We start from the raw sequence: 18084 nt of genomic DNA, 5'->3' as shown, positions 1-18084 counted from the left end.
GATCAAAATTAAAAAGACCTACAATGCCGAATATTGGGACTGCAGATCAGTGGAATTCTCATACATTATTAGTGAGAATGTAAATTAGTATAATAACTGTGGAAAATCATCTGGTTATTTCCTTAAAAGTTAAGCCTACACTTATCATATGACTCAACAATTCTATTCTTAGGTATTTCCTAAGAAAAATGAAAATATATGCCCTCATAAAAACTTACATTCAAATATTACTGTACCTTTACTCATAAGAGCCAAAACTAAAAACAATCTTAATGTACTCTGATAATTAAATGGGGAAAAAGGTGGTATATTTGTACAATGGAATATTACTAAGCAATCAAAAGGGAATGCATGATAAGCAATAACATGCATGAATCTCAAATACAATACCCTGAAGGAAAGGAATCAACTGTTAAAAAGTATTATATTCTATAGTATGCTCCCATTTATATGAAATTCTAGAACAGAAAAAATTAATATGGTGTCAAAAAGGAGATTGATGTCTGCCTAGAGCTACAAGATTGACTTCAAAAAGTCATAGAAGGAAATGCCAGCAAGATGCTAGACTAGGAAGTTCTCCAATCCCTGTTTCCTCAAAGAAACAGTGAATAAAAAACTAGAAACTGAAAAAGATGACATAATAGAGGCTCTGGAAATCAATCAAATATCATAACAACCAAGCAAACCCAATCAAAAAAATTCAACATTTAAAATGGTAAAAAATTTCATGTTTTTTTTACTTGTCATGGCACCACAGTGAAGTGCTGATTAGAGGAAGCAGTGGCCTGAACCTCTATCCAAACTAAACATAAAACTAACAACAACAAAAAAAAGGAAATAGTAAATATTAAAGAAGAGATCAATGGAATAGACAACAGAAAAAAAATTGATTCAATAAACCCAAGAGATAATTCTTTGAAAAGATTAACAAAATTAACAAACTTTTAGCTAAGATTAACTAAGCAAAAAGAAAGAAGACTCAAATAACTAAAATTAAAATGAAAGAAGGGACATTACAACCAATTTTTCAGACATTAAAAGGATTACAAGAGAGTATTATAATAATTGTATGTGAACAATTTGGATCATCTAAATAAAATGGACAAATTCCTAGCAACATACAACCTACTAAAAGTGAATCATGAATAAATAGTAAATCTGAACAGACTTATAATTAGTTAGGGAATTTAATCAGTAATCAAAAATCTCCCAACAAAGAAAAGCCCAAGGCCAAATGGTTCCACTTGTGAATTTTAACAAGGATTTAAAGAAGAATGAACCATGGTCACCCTCAAACTCTTCCAAAAAATTAAAGAGGAGGGTAAACATCCAAACTTATTTTATGAGGTTTGCATTATTCTAATAACAAAGCTAGAAAAAGACAAAAGATATGAACACTACAGACCAACATCTCTATGATCATTGATGCAAAAATCCTCAGCAATGCACTAGCAAACTAAATTCAACAGGATGTTAAAACATTATCTACTACAACCCAGGAGAATTTGTTCCTAGAACGCAAGGATGGTTCAACATATGAAAATCACTCAATGTAATACACTGTATTAGCAGAACAACAGAAAAAAAATCTAATTGGTACAGAAAAAGCATTTGATAAAATTAAACACCTTTACACCCTTTCATGATAAAAACTTAATAAACTAGGAGTAGAAGGAACTGCATAAGCATAATAAAGGCCATATAGGAAATATGCACAGTTGACATACTCAGTGATGAAAAACTAAATCTTTTTCTCTAACATCAGGAGCAACATAAGGATGCCTTCAACACTTCTATTCAATATGGTACTAAAAGTCCTAGCCAGGGCAGTTAGTCAAGAAAAAGGTATAAAAGGAATTCAAATTGGAAAGGAAGAATTAAAATCATCTCTGTTTGAAGATAACATAATTTTATATGCAGGGACTCCCAAAGAGTCCACAAAAATTGTTGGAACTAATAAAAGAATTCAGCAAAATTACAAGATACAAAATCAACACATAAAATCAGTTATGCTGCTATGCAATAACAATGTACAATTCAAAAAAGAAATTTATAATAACATTAAAAAATGCTTATGGACAAACTGAACCAAGGAGGTAAAAGACTTGTACACTGAAAACTACAAAAAAGTTTCTGAAATAAATTAAAGAAGACAAAAATTATTGGAAAGAAAACCTTTGTTTATGGATTGGGAGACTTAATATTTTAAGATGTCGATACTACTTTAAGCTATCTAGAGTCAATGCAATTCCTATCGACACACCAGTGATTTATTTCTTTTTTTGCAGAAATAGAAAAATCCATCCTAAAATCTATATGGAACCTCAGAAGATCCCAAAGAGCTAAAATAATCTTTAAAGAGAACAAAGTTGAAGGTCTCACACCTCCCGATTTTAAAACCTACCAGAGAACTATAGGAATCAAAACAGTGTGGCATTGGAATGAAGAAAGAATAGGCCAATGGAATAGAATAGAAAGACCAGAAATAAACCCTTCATATATGTTCAAATTATTGTCAACAAGGGTGTCAAGACTCCTCAATGGAGAAAGGATAGTCTTTTTAAACAAACAGTGCTGGGAAAATTGCATAACGAAATGAAAACAATTAAGTTGATTTTACCTTACACCATATACAAAAAGTAATTTGAAATTGATCAAAGACCTAAATGTAAGAACTAAAGTTATAAAACTCTTTGAAGAAAACACAGGGAAAAGCTTCATGACATTTGATTTGGCTGTAATTTCTTGGTTATGACACCAAAAGCATAAGCAAAAAAAGAAAAAATGGATAAAATGGACTATCTCAAAACTGAAAACTTTCATGCATCAAAAGACATTATCAACAGACTGAACAGGCAATCTAAGATGAGATAATATATATGCAAATCATGTATCTAAGAAGGGATTAATATCCAGAATATATAAAAAACTCTTACAACTCAACAGCAAAACAATCTAATGGGCAATCAACTTAATCAACTTGAATAAACATTTCCCCAATACATGTATAATATATATAAATGGCCAATAAGCACATGAATATCATTGACCATTAGAAAAATGTTAATCAAAATGAAAATAAAAACTTCACTTCCATTAAAATGGCTATTATCTCCCCAAAATAGAAAATAAGTATTGGCAAGGATGTAGAGAAATTAGGACCCTTATTCATTGCTGGAGGGACTTTAAAATGGTGCAGCCATTATGGAAAATGGTATGATAGTCCCTCAAAAATTAAAGTGAATTACCCTATGATCGATCCACTTCTGGGTATATACAATTCTACTTCTGGGTATATACCTAAAGAATTGAAAGCAGGATCTTGAACACATCCATGTTCTAGCAGCATTCTTCACACTAGCCAAACGGTGGGTGGGAGCCACCCTAGTGTCCATCAACAAATGAACCAATAAAGAAAATGAGGCACACACGTATAATGGGATATTGTTCAGCCTTAAGAAGGAAGGAAATCCTGACACGTACTAGAGCATGGATGAACCTTGAAGACATTATGCCAAGTGAAACAGGCCAGTCACGAAAGAACAAATGCTACAATACTACTTGCATGAGGTTCCTAGAAGGAGTCAAATTCATACAGACAGAAAGTAGAAAGGTGGTTTCCAGAGGCTGTGAGGAATGGGGGAAGTTAGTGGTTAATGGGCACAGGGCCCCAGTTTGGAAAGATGAGCAGAATTCTGGAGATGGATGGTGGTGAGGGCTGAACATAATGTGAATGTATTTAATGTTACAGTACAGGATACTTAAAAAAGGTTAAAATGGCAAATTTCACCTTATATATATTTAGCCACAATTAAAAAGAGGGCATTGAGGGGGATGAAATTGGTCTGTACCTTTTGGAGTGGAGTGACATGGTGGACACAAATATGCGAGTCTGTCTAAGTGAACATTTAATGTGGAGCATTTTAAGTAACTGTTACTGGGCCCTCCTCCCTTCTTCTCCTTCTCTCTCCTTTCCGCCCCCATGCCCTGATCTTTGGGCCCCTTATTCTGCTAATATATTCACTAGATGTGAGTGCTTAAAGGCAGAGATTCAAGTATTAATTCAACTTTATAATTTTCACGCTGCCTAGCACAGCACTTGGCATAGTCAATAAAAGCTGCTTGTTTAAACTGTGAATTCCGTAACTTATATTTTAAACAAGTTAATGCTCCTGCTTACTGTGAGTTTGCTACATGTCAGACTTCAATCTAAATTCTTACAAAATGGATACCACATATTCCTGTCCAATGTCCCAGTGATGTGGGGATATAATCCCTCTTTTTTAATCAGGAAATTGGGGCTTAGAGAAATTTAGCCACTTATCCAACCACACACAGCCAATAAGTACCAGAGCTGGGATTAGAAGTGAGCCTTTTGACTACAAAATCTGTGTTCTTAACCTCTTGATAAAGGTTCTACTTTATCTTACATTTCACTAAGTGACCACTGACCAGCCAATTGGAAACAGTATATAATCAAGAGACAGCCTACAGGCAGTTTCCCCTGCAAGGTACAGCAGAATTTGCACTGCTAAGACATATTCATGGATATCACAGTGAGAATTTATTATAGAAACAGCTGCATTTCAGACAGCCTAGGAAATGGGACCATACATCCCTTCATCCCAGCATGTCCTCGGCAGTTTAAGATTACTCAGATTGGCTTTTCCATCCCTTAAAGTTTGTGGATGTACTTCCAGAATGTGCCATCATCAGTTTGGTAACCTTGATCAAAAGGGAAGGTTCAGGCACACCTCTTCACAACTGATCAAGATTTCCTGCCAGGGGATTTCAGAACATTGTGAAATTCACAAATACTGCAATTATAGCAAGCAGGAGAAGACAGGACAAGTTAAATACCAACTATCTAGGGAGAGATCATTATCTCAAACAGGATTCAAATGCCAGAATCAGGTTGTAATTTCAGTGACTTCCCAATTACTTCAAAATGAGTAAGAATATCTTCATTAAAAAAAAGTAGATATGCGTGTGTGTGTGTGTGTGTGTGTGTGTGTGTGTGTGTGTGCACACGTGTGCACTTGGAGGGCAGAAAGGTAGTGATCATGGACAAACGTTTATCTTTTTTTTTTTTTAGAGGGCATCTCTCATATTTATTGATAAAATGGTTGTTAACAACAATAAAATTCTGTACAGGGGACTCAATGCTCAATGCACAATCATTAATCCACCCCAAACCTAATTCTCATCAGTCTCCAATCTTCTGAAGCATAACGAACAAGTTCTTACATGGTGAACAAATTCTTACATAGTGAATAAGTTCTTACATGGTGAACAGTGCAAGGGCAGTCATCACAGAAACTTTCGGTTTTGATCACGCATTATGAACTATAAACAATCAGGTCAAATATGAATATTCGTTTGATTTTTATACTTGATTTATATGTGGATCCTTTATTATTATTATTATTTTTCTTTTTAATAAAATGCTGAAGTGGTAGGTAGATGCAAGATAAAGGTAGAAAACATAGTTTAGTGTTGTAAGAGAGCAAATGTAGATGATCAGGTGTGTGCCTGTAGACTATGTGTTAATCCAAGCTAGACAAACGTTTACCTTTTTGACAACCTTGGAGCACCCATGGCATTTTAAGTATCATGCTGCACACTGGAAACACAAAGATGAAGAGTGGATATTAGTGTATTTAACAAAAGGCACGGAAGCAGTGAAAACAATGGGAAGAGGTATATTTTTAGAGATGGCGTAGAAAGCACAGGACAAAGCTGAACACAATTCCTTCCTCCTCTCACATGGCAGGGTGACTTGTAAACAAGTGTCTCAGTGTGAGCATGGCCACTCCAGTAAAACACATGGCTGACCCAATTCCCTGAATAACAGATGCCAGCTCTTCCTTTTTTATCCATCCACTGTTTGAAGTTCCAAACAGTGAGCAACAGACCCGATGTTGGGATGGCATAAATCACAGTCATCCCCGTCAAGGTAGACAAGCATCTGCTGTGGCAGTTCATATATCTGACAATGACCATGAATGGTTTAATTGCAAAGGACCAAGACTTAGCTTAGCACTCACTTGCTGCCTGCACTTGAGGTGGTCTCCAAAATAGGCATTCAGTGTGAGCACGCATACAGTCAGCCCCGGCAGGTGCATGAACCACCAGGCTGGGAGGGAGGGGTGAAAGGTGGACCTGGTCTTGGAGAAGAGGTCCTGGCAGGACAAGGAAGGAACCCTGATCATCCAGGGCCGGGGGCAGGGACAACACAGAGCAGCAGGACATGGATGAGGCCCTGGTGACAAGGAGGGTGACAGCTACAGGGCAAGTGGGAGGTGAGGTTCGGAAAGAGCCTAGCAGCCAGGTAGCAACTGAGCCCTAAATTGCTCTTTGTCTTTACTTAGGATGGGTGCTAGATGCCTACCTGTGTATGGTCTGTGGCCTGGACAGTTGGGGGTGGAGACCCTCACACACCAGACACTCAGCTGGTGGGGAACAGTAATTCTTGTCTGCTCTCCCTTCCTCCCCTGCTCTGCCTCTGGTGATTCAGCGATCCCACTTCAGGCTCTTTTGTGCCACACACAGGCCCCTTCCCCTCCTCTTAAGCTCCTTAGTCTTCCTTCAACTGTTCGTAGACAGCTAGGGAAAATCTCTCCCCTACTCTGAGCCCTCTTTCTATCTTTGTCTTTCATTTTCTTTATCTATCCTCCTTTCTTCATCGGTGTTGATGAAAATGTACCCAATCATCAGAGAAGTGGCAAATGCATATACATACTTGAATCAAATAAAACAAAAGATATACACCTTTAAATTGAATTTGGCACACAGGAAACAATAACACAAACTCCAAAACTTTTAAAAATACACAGGAATATCTTGCAGAAAATGTTTCCATACTATCTCCCTCTAATTATGCCTACATTTCTTCGGTATTGGCATTCAAGATAAGCAGAAAATTATAATACTCATTTTTTTCTCTTTTGTGTAATTACTTCTACAACAACATTGTTTTCTATATTATTCTTCACCGCTAGTCTATAGCATTTTGGATAATTATGAGTTAAATTATCTTCCGTGGGCTAGTCAGAAAACTTGACAGCCACTTAAAACATTCTTTGTTCCTATTATTCAGTGGGGACTTGGTTAATCGGGATACCATAAATTTTCAGACCCACTGAAAATGTTTAATATTCAAAACCAATTTTTAAACATTTTATTGATCAGCGCTTTTATGGGAAGCCAGGTCACATCCTTCAGCATCTCTTTGATTTAAGCAAAATGCGCCGTCTGCAGAGAAGAGGAGGCCATGAGGGGTCAGGTGGTTCTCTAGGGTATGAGTCAGTGGCAAGGTGAGTACAAGGCCTACGGTTCTCTGTCTTCACAGCCTTAATGGTTTAAATTAAAATATGAATATAACAGTGAGGAAAGAGGATTATGAAATGACATAAAAATGCTTTAAAAAATTACTTCTCTTCATTCTCCACCACCATATAGATACTCATCTCCTCAGTTGTCATGGAAATGCTTTAGCATTGGTGGGTTATCAACAGGTCACCTGCCTACTTTGTGTTGGTTGCAGTGTCCTTAGAGATACTGTGGGCACTGCAGGAGGTCATGTAACAGGAAAGGACAGCACTGAGGACAGGTGCAAAGTGAAGCCACAGGTTATGTCTTGTCAGTACACTCAGCCCTCAGGCGGCTCTCAGTGTTTGCACTTTTTGCAGCATTATTTCCAGCCCGAGAAGATAAAGCAACATGTACTATTGTTCAGGTGAGGGACTTAAGCTCCAGAAAATGAAATGAGACTGCTCACAGCAGGACAGCAGACAGACAGCCCTCAAGGGAAATGCACACTCTCTGACCCTTGGATCAAATACCGGGGAACAGAAAGGGTGCTTTGGTTTGTACTGCGTGAGGCACACAGAAACTTTCTCTGTTCTCTATACCTGGGCTACCGAGAAGAACAAAAGTCTTCCAGGAGCAAGTCCAGATGTTGACACATAACAATGTGACCAAAGGCAAGCGACCTAACTTTTCTAAACCTCAATCTTTAAGACTTTAACAGGGAGTCTAAATATTCTGAAAATTGCATAAAACAAGTAATTGGCCTGGCATCTAACACTTATTAGGTAATAGGTAATAAAGCTTTTTTGTTTTAAAAGCCCCCCTTGAGAATTTTATTAAAGGGTAGATGGTATGATCCCACAGGGAGAGTGACATAAGTCTCAGATACTTCCCTATCAAGGAAATGACACACAGATCAAGGCAGAGTAAGCCCTGAAAGCTTCAGTTTTCACGTCTTAGAAGAGATACAAGAAACTCTAGGAGTGTATCATCTCCCCCAACCCACTCCAAACCAACTTTCTCTCTACTCCACTAGACCCATCAGCAGAAGCATCTTTCTTCAGGGAAAATAATAAACAAACAAGCAAACCTGAAGTAATCTGATGCTGTCTTGCCTGGATTAAAAAGAAATTAAAAAAGAGAGAGAGAGAGAAGATAACACTGGTTCCTAACTTAGTAGGCAATGCAAATTTCTGCCAGCCCTGAAGATGTCTTGGACCATAATTCTCTCTTATCTCATTGGCTGTGAACACTGCTTCCCCTTAATGAGTCATTTTCAAAGTCCTCTCTCAGGGAGGTCAAATAAGACCTTTTTGGCTCCTGTTGGCTGCATCTCACTGCTGGACCCCATGAGATCTGTAACACACACTGGCCTGTGCTGCTGTCCTCTCCGGGTCCCTCAGAGCCAGCCACGTAGTGGCACAGCAAACAGGCCAAGGGAACAGTCCCTGGAAGGAAGGGAAAGGAGAACCGCAGGACTAAACTGAACCCAAGAGCCAAAAAAAAATGAACCAAAGGGCCTGATAAGAGCTGCTGAGTTCTCCAGAGGAATTCAGGAAGCCACAGAACAGATACTTTGAATGCTGAGAACTTCCTGTCCCATCCCCAGCTTTAACATTTGGGTAATTATGGGGGGTGGTGTGTGTTGGGGAAGGCAGATGCGTTCCTACTGATCAGTGACATCAGGGAGTGTCCGAGTCTTGCCGCCCTGCTCTTCAGGCCTGCTGGGTCCTGCAGCTGTGCTCCAGCCCTGACACACCACCTTCCCAGGCAGAATCACTGGGCAGCCTGTCTGCCGCTACTGCCTCCTTGTCCTGTGTATCGCTTTGCTTCTACAGCAGGGCAGATCTCTGCAGAGACAGCATCACTTTCAAATGCATGACTCTACTGCTACTAAAATGATTCCTCTCAGCTCCTGTCCCGCCCCCAGAGATGGTGAAGACTTTCACAACTATTCCAATCAGACTGTGACCATGGGTGGATTTAACTGTCCCCTCTGGCAAGTGACTTAAGCAGAATCAAAAGTCCCTCAGGCATCCCACATCATAACCAACTGCTGTGCCTGAATGTTCCAGCATCATATTTTGAAGAGAATGAAACCCGTTAGCTATAAAGCACTTCATTTGCTGTAGAGGTCATGATACATTATAAGAGACTGAGTCCCATTAAAATGGATTAAAGTATTCAACCCACATGTAATTTTTTAATCCTTAGTATGCACCGCCGCATCTGTGCTCAGGACGTAAGACATGGCTCTTAACCTCCAGGAGCTCAGGCCAAAGCGCACCTGAAGGTCACGCCCGCACTGAGTACATCTTGGAACAGAGATCTCCACCGAGTGTTAGGGCAGCTCGGATGAGGGTGATCCTTGATCACAAGCAGGAAGTGGGATGAAGAGTGAACCTTGGAAGAGAGTAGCATATTTTAAAGGTGTGTAGGTGTGTGGGGGAGGGGGGAAAGGAGGTAGAGCAGAGGAACTGGGAAGAGATGTGGAACATCATATAGGCTGTTACTGAGGCGTCTGGACTGGCACCAGTTAACAACCTGCATATATATGTTGCTTTATGGTTAACAGAATAATGCCATAGGCTTCATCACACCTGAGGTCACGGACTGGGCAGACACAATTCCCATGTGTACAGATCTGAGAGGAAGTGCTCAAAATCACATAGTTGGTTAGTGCAGATACAAATCAAACTCAGGTCTGTAGGTCTTTGAGGCCAGGGCTCTTTCTGGGGCACAAGGAAGACCTTGGGTGCCGAGGAGACATGTATGTGGTGCAGGGTCCTGGGATTCCAGCCCTGCTCAGATGCTCTGGGGCAGGACAAGGCCTCACAGCAGTGGTTCTCTGCCTGTCTCCACATTAGAAATACTGGGAGAGATGTTTTAAATCCTCACACATAAGCCCAGCTCCAGAGGTTTTAATTTCACTTGTCTGGAAGCCTGGCAGTGGGATGTTTAAAAAGCATCCACAGTCACACCAGCCTAAGGCAACACCACCCTTCAGGAACGCTTACGGCAGACTGGCACTTCCCCGCATCTTCCCAGACCCTGAGCCAAGACTTTACACTTACCCTTGTCCTATTCAGTTCAGGCAACTTAAACACTGAAATGCAAGAGTTGTGCACTTGTTTTGAATAACCTAGTGGCTACTCTGCATTTTCTAATTTACACAGAAAGAAAAGCTGCCGATGGTGAGTGCAAAATACAGAAAAACACTCTGGCGAACAATAGGATGTTGTCCTTGGGAGCCTGACTGCCCCAGTTGCTTGGGTGAAATCCTGCTGTTCAGATTATTCCTTGGCAGTAGTTAACCCTTAAGTACTTGGTTCTGAATGGATTAGCACAGAACTCCAAATGAAAATGCAGGGACATTTTAGAAAAGACTACGTATAATTGCAGATCAGCAAAACTGACTACCCTGCCATATTAAAAACAACAAAAAGATAAACACACACACACAAAAACAAACAGTGTGTTTGTGGAAACTTTTCCCATTTAGTGGAACAGTTGTAGCAACAACTCCAACCTCCATCCCAGCTCTAGGTGCAACCTCTATCCATCAACCCTCCGTACACCCCCTCAAACGGTTCATGTGCACAGATGATGGGTCCCACTGAGAAACAAAAGCAGGTTTAGAGGAGATTGAGGCCCATGAGCAAGTGCATCTGGCCCTCAGCCTGCAACCAAAATGGATTAATAGCCATCAGCGGACCACACAAGCATCCTGGGCTCCTTTCTTGACAGACACAAGACTTCTAGATACATGTCATCTCTAATCTAATGGAAAGGCGCAGAACATTTTTAAACCAACAGCGGATAATTGTAATGAAATGATTCTGGCGAAGAGGGCCCATTTGCAATAATGAATTCAACTCAGATTCATAAAAGGTATAATTCAGCCTTTGTGAATACCACCTTCATTTTCCATAACATCTCTCTTCCAAGAAGGTGAAATAACGCAACATTCAAATAATTATTTTTACTTTCCAAGTAGCTCTGTGAGTAGTTATGAGGAAAATAATATTGCCTCACTTGTATAAAATGTGTTCCATTCACATTCAGAACTCCAGTGTCACCTTTGGCATGTCGCTTTCTAACGTCCCTCAAAGAACTAGCACAACAAACTGGCATCTCCAAGCCAGGAAATCATCTTTCTCTAAGCCGTGCAATTTCTCAATAGATAAGGAGGACCCAGCTGTCTCCATTCCTTTGCTTTTCCTACCAGGTATTTGGGCTTCTACACAGCAGTATTCAAGATTTAGAAACAGGCTAGGGGCACCCTGATCCAGGGCAGCCACATTTGAAAAGTATTTCTGTGGCTGATGGGCATGGAAATCATCCATGTTTTCCCAATAGATTCTGAACATTTAATGCATTCAGAACACTAAATTCCCAAACACTGAATTCCCAGTGGAACACCTTTAAGGGGCCTAAAGAGTGACCATACTTGAGAATTACAGTATCTTAAGGGAAAAAAATCAAACATGAAATGAAATATGATACATTCATCTAGGGCTGAGGCAGTGGACTTCCTGAGGCACACAGCTTTCAGTCAGTAAACCAAAGGAGTATGGAAAACAAAAGAGAGAGGCTGGGATCCCCAGGAAGCCACAGGGGCTGTTTATGTTGTTTTAAGAAACACTGGGACAGTAGTGAAATAAGAATTTCAAAATATCAGAGAATAAGAGTTAAGTGATAAAGGCAAAAATAAAAAGAGAAGAGAATGAGTAATAGACAAAAGCTTATAAAATGGAAGCCTCTGATAAAAATTAAGGAAGAAAGTAATAAAAGAGAAAACAAGAAGCAAAAAAAAATAGAGTATGTAAGGAGATTTAAATGTGTACACTGTACTGAATTTCTCTATTTCAGGACAGATTATACAGAAGATGAGAGGCAAAATCAACAAGAGACGTGCTCTCTTTTAAAAAATAAAGCATGCAAACAGGTACAGATAGCAGTTACACTCGAACATGTACGGGTTTTCTTTTTCCCTCCACGAAGAACAAAAAGCAACTATTCAGCTTTTCCTTTTTTTATTCCCATTCCCATTACCAAACCCAGCTGCTAAACACTAGAATTGAAGATCATGAAAACAGGCCAGCAGCTAGTAAAAAAAGGTCGAGCAAAGCTGGCCCTCTGCTGGTGAAATAGTCTTACTGCATCAGGAAAAACAAAGCAGGAGTCTTTTAAGTTTCTAGTTTAACTTTCAGGGGCAGGAAGAGGACAGAGGATTTTGTAAAGTTCATAAGTGAGGCCTTATTCAAGTTGGGCCTTTCTTCCCACAGGAGTAGATTAGAAGATCAAGAGGTATGTGGCAGCGTCGACATCCCTTCACACCTACTAACATTTACTCACGATTCCCTGGTTAATGTGCACTGTAGCCTAGGTGCTGCTCTATATTTGAGCTGACTGGTCTACTGCAAATGTGCATCCACAAGTCAGTTCTCAGGGAATGGAGTCCTGAACGTCTTTGAGACAGTGAAGTAGGCATATCACACTCCAATCTGGGACAGACTGTGGGGCACTCACATGGCCTAGAGGGTTTTGCTTCCTGTGGTAAGGAGGGAGGTCTGTCTCTCTCCCCCTTTTTTCCCCTTTTCTCCAGGGCCCCTGACCACCAGCAGACACGGTGTGGGGTCTGTTCTCTAACTCAAAAGAAGGTGCAGCTAAGAATTACCCAAGGTGGCAAGAAGCCAACCTCAGTGCCTGGGCTTGGGAAAGAATAGCCAGTGCATCAAGGCCTTTCTTTCCTTCCCCAGGGAGAGGCTTGTCTAGATGCAGAGAGAATTCAACAACAGGAGCCAAGGAACAGGCAGGAAAACCTACCTTCATTTGTTCTTCAGGGATGCCAGGCTTTTTGGCTGCAGAATCTGGGGCAGAGTGTTTTATTTTCACTATAACCATCAAAGTCATAGGCAGGGCAAACACATTCAGCCTGTGTACACTGTGAGCCAGAGTAAGCTGGGACGTCCCTGAATCTGTCTCCTAGGACCAGAACTGCCTCATTAAAGGTATAAAAGATGATATCTGCTGAGCTGGTGGAAAGTGGTGGCTGCATTTTTATTAAAGTCTCTGCTGCAGCAGGCCCAGTCCCTAAAGGTTCATATTCCAAGAATCTCCACCCCTCTGCCTGGAGCATGTAAGTGATTCTCTGTAACTCATTAAGGTAAAACAAAAAGCTTTCTATTCTGCTTTTCGCACAACAGTGATGTCCTTGCATAAAAGCTACATGTTTCCTCTCCTTGGCCCGAGCCTGCAAAAATAAAACTGCCCTCATAATTTATAATAGGGGCCCCTGGAGCACCACACAGGATGATGCGCATGGCTGACTCTCGAGCAGACCCATAAAGGGCCATGGCTAGCGCTGGCAATTCCATTCCAGAGCTTGCGTTTTAGGGATCTCTCTGACAGCAGCAAGCTTGCCCATCCAGAGGATTATCCTGCCTCCTAATATATCTTCAGGCCTGTAAAAGAGCCACCAGTGAGCTTCGACTCACCAGTCCCCTGCCCCCCTTCCCGGCCCCCAGTATTTCAACTCTAGGGCTCTTATGTTCCCATCCTGGTGCTCAGGCAAAAGTGAATCTAGCCATGTCACGGCTTCATAGACACCTGGAGTCCCCAGCATGGCCCTAAGTGTTCAACTGCAAGATTGTGGACCAGAAAAGCCAGAGCAAAGGACAAACCTGTCCAGGAGGATGGGCGTTAGCTGCCACAGTACACAAGTGGGCCCCTCTCTCCGGCCTGCAAAAGGCCCTTTCACGTGCTGCAGTCCCCACGCAAGCCTTCTGTTCTCTCTCTCCTCCTTGCCTGGGACCCCTGCAATCACACCCTCACATCCAGGGGGCACAGCCCCCGCTGAAGTACAGCTCCCTACCTGAGGGTGGCGCTCTCCCCCTGCCGGACCGTCACGTTGTCCATAGCTTTGGGGAAGGTGGCATCTCCGCTGCGCACCGGCACTCCTGTGGGTACAAGGAACAGCAGCCTGAGAGACACGACCACGAGGCACTTCCAGGACAGGAACAGGGACCCACAGACCCCCATCCTCGACAGCCACAACTTCCCAGAACTCTGGCAGCGGCGCGGTCCTCGTCCCCTGCCCCACACACCAGCGGGTCTCAGAGAGCGCTGGAGGGGAGCCCGGGGAGGGAGCGAGCCAGAGGCAGGGGGGAAGGAGCAGCAGTCCGGGCTCTCCGGAGTCTAACGGTTCTTCCTCAGATCCTGCCTCGGCTTTCCAGCCTCACAGAACCAGATGCCCCCTCCTGCAGCCAAAAAGAGCTTTCTTGACGCTCCCCTGGGGTGGAGGGAGGCAGCCGGGAGAGGAAGGAGGTAGGTGCAGGGATGAAGGTCACAGATTGCTCGTTCTCTGCCTCTTTCTTCAAGATGCTACTTTAGGATTCAGATGGGCACGTTCTGCAGAGGTCTGGCATCAAAAGTTTATAACCCAAAGAAGCAAGGCAAGTGTCTCTGACATAAAGGAGATGTCATAAAAAGCTGCTGCTTCAAGGAGAGGAGAAATGTTTTATTAGATCACACACATGTGTAGATAGTTGTATTTTAAACCAGCCCAAGTCTCGAATCTGGAACCCAGAGGCGGTAGAAAGTTCCAGCGCGGGGACCCGCAGCCGTCCGAGCCCGAGGATCCTCCGGTCCGCGGACGTCCTCCGGCAGCCCGGGCGGCGACTGGAGGCCAGCCCGGCCCGCGCTCGCCCGCCCGCGGAGCGCCGCCCGGCGCAGGCTCCGGGCGCTCCGGAGCTGGGGGCGGCGCCCCCACCTCCTCCGGGGACGCGGCAAGGGACGCGGGGACGCGCGACGCCACGCTCAGCGGCCGCCCCCGGCCTCCGCGCCGCCGTCCTCCCGGGAGCGGCCCCGACGCGCGCGGGCCCCGGCCGACGGGGTTGTCATGGCAGCAGCTGCACCGCTGACCGCCACTTGCTCCGGTGCCGGCGCGCGCGGGCGGCGGGCTGCGCGCTGCGCGCTTCTCCCGGCGGGCGCCCACCTTAACCCCTGCCGCGCCGGTGCCACGGGCCGGCGAGCCGGATGGCGAGCGGCAGCACCTCTCCGGCTCTGCTCCCTGCGACACCCGAGCCGGGCGACGGAAGGCTGCGCCTCTCCCGTACGCTTCCAGCGGGTGGCGGGCGGGGACCGGGTTGGGGAGCGGGAGGGGTGGGCGGGGAGGGAGCTCTGGGGAAGCTGCAAATTGCAAAGTGACGCTCACACCTTCCCCCTGGAGCCGGTGCAGAAGTTGCCAAGCCCCACCCCTGAGACGAGCTGCGTTTCCCACTCTCGAGAGCGGACTGTGTGTGCGTCCGCCGCTCTGCTGCCCGGTCCCTGCTGGGCCAAGGCACAGCCGAACGCAGAACTCCTCTGGGCCTTTGCAGTAAGGCGGAGCACGCTTTCTGTTCGGATGATCCACCTCGGAAACACGCCTGGCCCTTACGCTTGCTCGCTGCCTCACAGCATGCCAAAGAGGCCCTCCGCTTCCTGCTCCACGCTTATTATCCAAGTATCTTACTATGAAAACCGAAGAGGTGGGAAAAACACATGGAGGTCCTACAACGTATTAAGGTTGACTTTCATAAACTCCGTCTGTGGCTTTATGATTAACAAACGAAGTGGCACGGTAATGGTATTGCGGGGAGACTTGGTGATTAGGCATCCTTAAAGGCCAGCCCACCAGTTTCTTTGGATTCTTAACTGGAGAGCCCAAACTTTTCTTTGGGCTTGGCATGTGGCTTTTTTTCTACTCCCCCAGTGGAAGCCATCCCTTACTGCATAGCTCATACGTTTGCATCCTAACTTAATGTTTGCTGTATGCATTTGCTTTATTGTAGTCTTTTTCAAATCCTTTTGTTAAATTAGGCTGGGGTCTGAAAAGTTGTTAGTGAAATTTAACTCAAAAATAAGCTTTAAACTCTCTAGTTGTTGAAGGACCCAAAGGTATACTACCTGCTCTCAGTTTTGAGGGGCTGAGCATAAACAAATACTGCCTCAGCTCCCCCTCTTATAAAATGGTAGCCCACATACTTAGTAGGTCTAAATGTTTAAATAGATCATCATACCTCAGAAACAAAGAATACTTCTTACTAGGCAGGCTATATATGTTTTAAATGTGTTAACATATTAAAACATTTATCAGCTCCTTTCCAGAAAGCAGAAATTTGAAGAGGCCAGAATCAGGCTGACCACTCACCCGTGAGCTCCTAGACTGTAGGGCTAAGAAGTGTAATTATGTCAGGAGGATAGGCCAACATCTCACAGCGGAGCCAAGCTACTTATTTTGGGGTCACCCAGCAGTTTTAATGAGACACATCTTTCCCTAAGATTTGAGTGTACCTGGGTCTTCTGTATACATATCACACCTAATCATTTAAATTCTGAGATGCTCTGCCAATCTATGATTTTGTGGGGGAGATATCATTCACCTGTAAGGCTTGCTAGAGACCAATATATGCGTTTCTAGAATGGAAGGCCAAACCAAACTGTAATGGGAAAGAACAAGAGCTGGAGTTCACAATGAACAAAGACTAAAGTACTATATTATCAGAAGTTTTCTCTGAAATGCTTGGCTGAGTACTGTGATAGGAAGACCCCCACATAAACCCCTCTGGGATATATGACATGACATATATAAGTCATATTTTAGGAGGGCAAATTTGAGCACTGACTAAGAGTGTTGGTTCTGAAGTTGGACCGTCTCTTCAGACACAGGCCCCTCAACCCTTCAGCCATGTAACTGGTGCTAAATAATGCCTACTTCAGCTATCTCAGAGGGCTCGGGCATGCCTTGAAATGGCCCAAGATTTTGTTTAAGGTCTGGTAGGACAGCAGGCATAGGGACAGCTGCCTTGAAAGAATAGTTTATTAATTACTTAGTATTCCTAAGAGGAGGGACACAGCAAGCCAAACAGGGCCACATGGGGCAGCACCAGCGTGGGTTAAAAAAGGAAAGCAGGGCCCAGAGCTTTTCTTGTGGTTTCCACAGGGAAGAATGGGTGAGATGGGGAGGCAAGCCTGAGCAGGTTTAGGATTGGGTTGTTTGAATAATTCTGGGGGTCTCCGGGGTATGGAGTGCTCTTCAGTTGTCCCTACTGGTCCCTGGGGTGGGTTATGTCATGGGAAACACTGGCTTGCTGTGTGCCAGTTGGACAAAGGAGATGGTTGGGGATGTGGGCTCTCGCTTACTGGTTTGCATATGAAAGACATGTTGAAGGTACGTTGGTTGCTGTGTCTAGAAATCAGCCCTGAGAGGGGCAGTCGCTCCAGAATTAGCAAGAAAACATCATAAAATACAGAAAAAAATTTAAAACATGATTAATACAAGGTGACAATTAATGAGGTAATGCATGTAACACATTGCCAAAGAACTTGGCATACTGGATGCATTTACTCATCATAAATTATGATTATGTATTGTTACTCTCACTTCCCTGTGATAACAACTTGTGACATTTCCGATAGAAGCAAAAGGATGTGAAAACCCTGTGTACAAACCAGAGCGTCAGTTCGGACCTACAGACATTGTTTTTAGGGCAATTTCTAATAGAAAATGCAGCACTGGATCCGGTGCAGCGCAATGACTTTGGAAAAATTAAAGCTGGAAAGTGACGTGATCTGACTGCTAAAGTTTTAAAATATGACTTTGGTTGTGTGAAGAATGGTTTGCAAGCATACAGAATAGAAGCAGGGAGGTTTTCAGGAGTAGAGCAAGGGAGAAGAGATGGCGGTGGCAGTGGTGATGGAGAAAAATGGAAAGTTAAGGGGCATAGTTTG

At 43.3% G+C, this 18084-nt stretch overlaps 1 protein-coding gene across 7 annotated transcripts in view; it reads right to left on the bottom strand.

Annotated features, from left to right (window-relative positions):
* The window catches only part of OPCML (opioid binding protein/cell adhesion molecule like), an 828327-nt gene that overhangs the window by 488024 nt on the left and 322219 nt on the right, over nt 1-18084 (bottom strand). For 4 of the 7 annotated variants that reach the window (XM_037000907.2, XM_037000908.2, XM_073239468.1 and 1 more), the window contains exon 1: nt 14189-15302. In XM_037000907.2, coding sequence (XP_036856802.2) covers nt 14189-14355 — 167 coding nt within the window. In that variant the 5' untranslated portion in view covers nt 14356-15302. The other 3 variants (XM_073239471.1, XM_073239472.1, XM_073239470.1) reach the window with 3 other exon arrangements.

Source organism: Manis javanica, chromosome 6, assembly GCF_040802235.1.
Source record: "Manis javanica isolate MJ-LG chromosome 6, MJ_LKY, whole genome shotgun sequence".
Classification (NCBI taxonomy): Eukaryota; Metazoa; Chordata; class Mammalia; order Pholidota; family Manidae; genus Manis; species Manis javanica.
The sequence above is the reverse complement of the archived record's forward strand: the minus strand, read 5'-3'. Positions and strand labels throughout refer to the sequence as shown.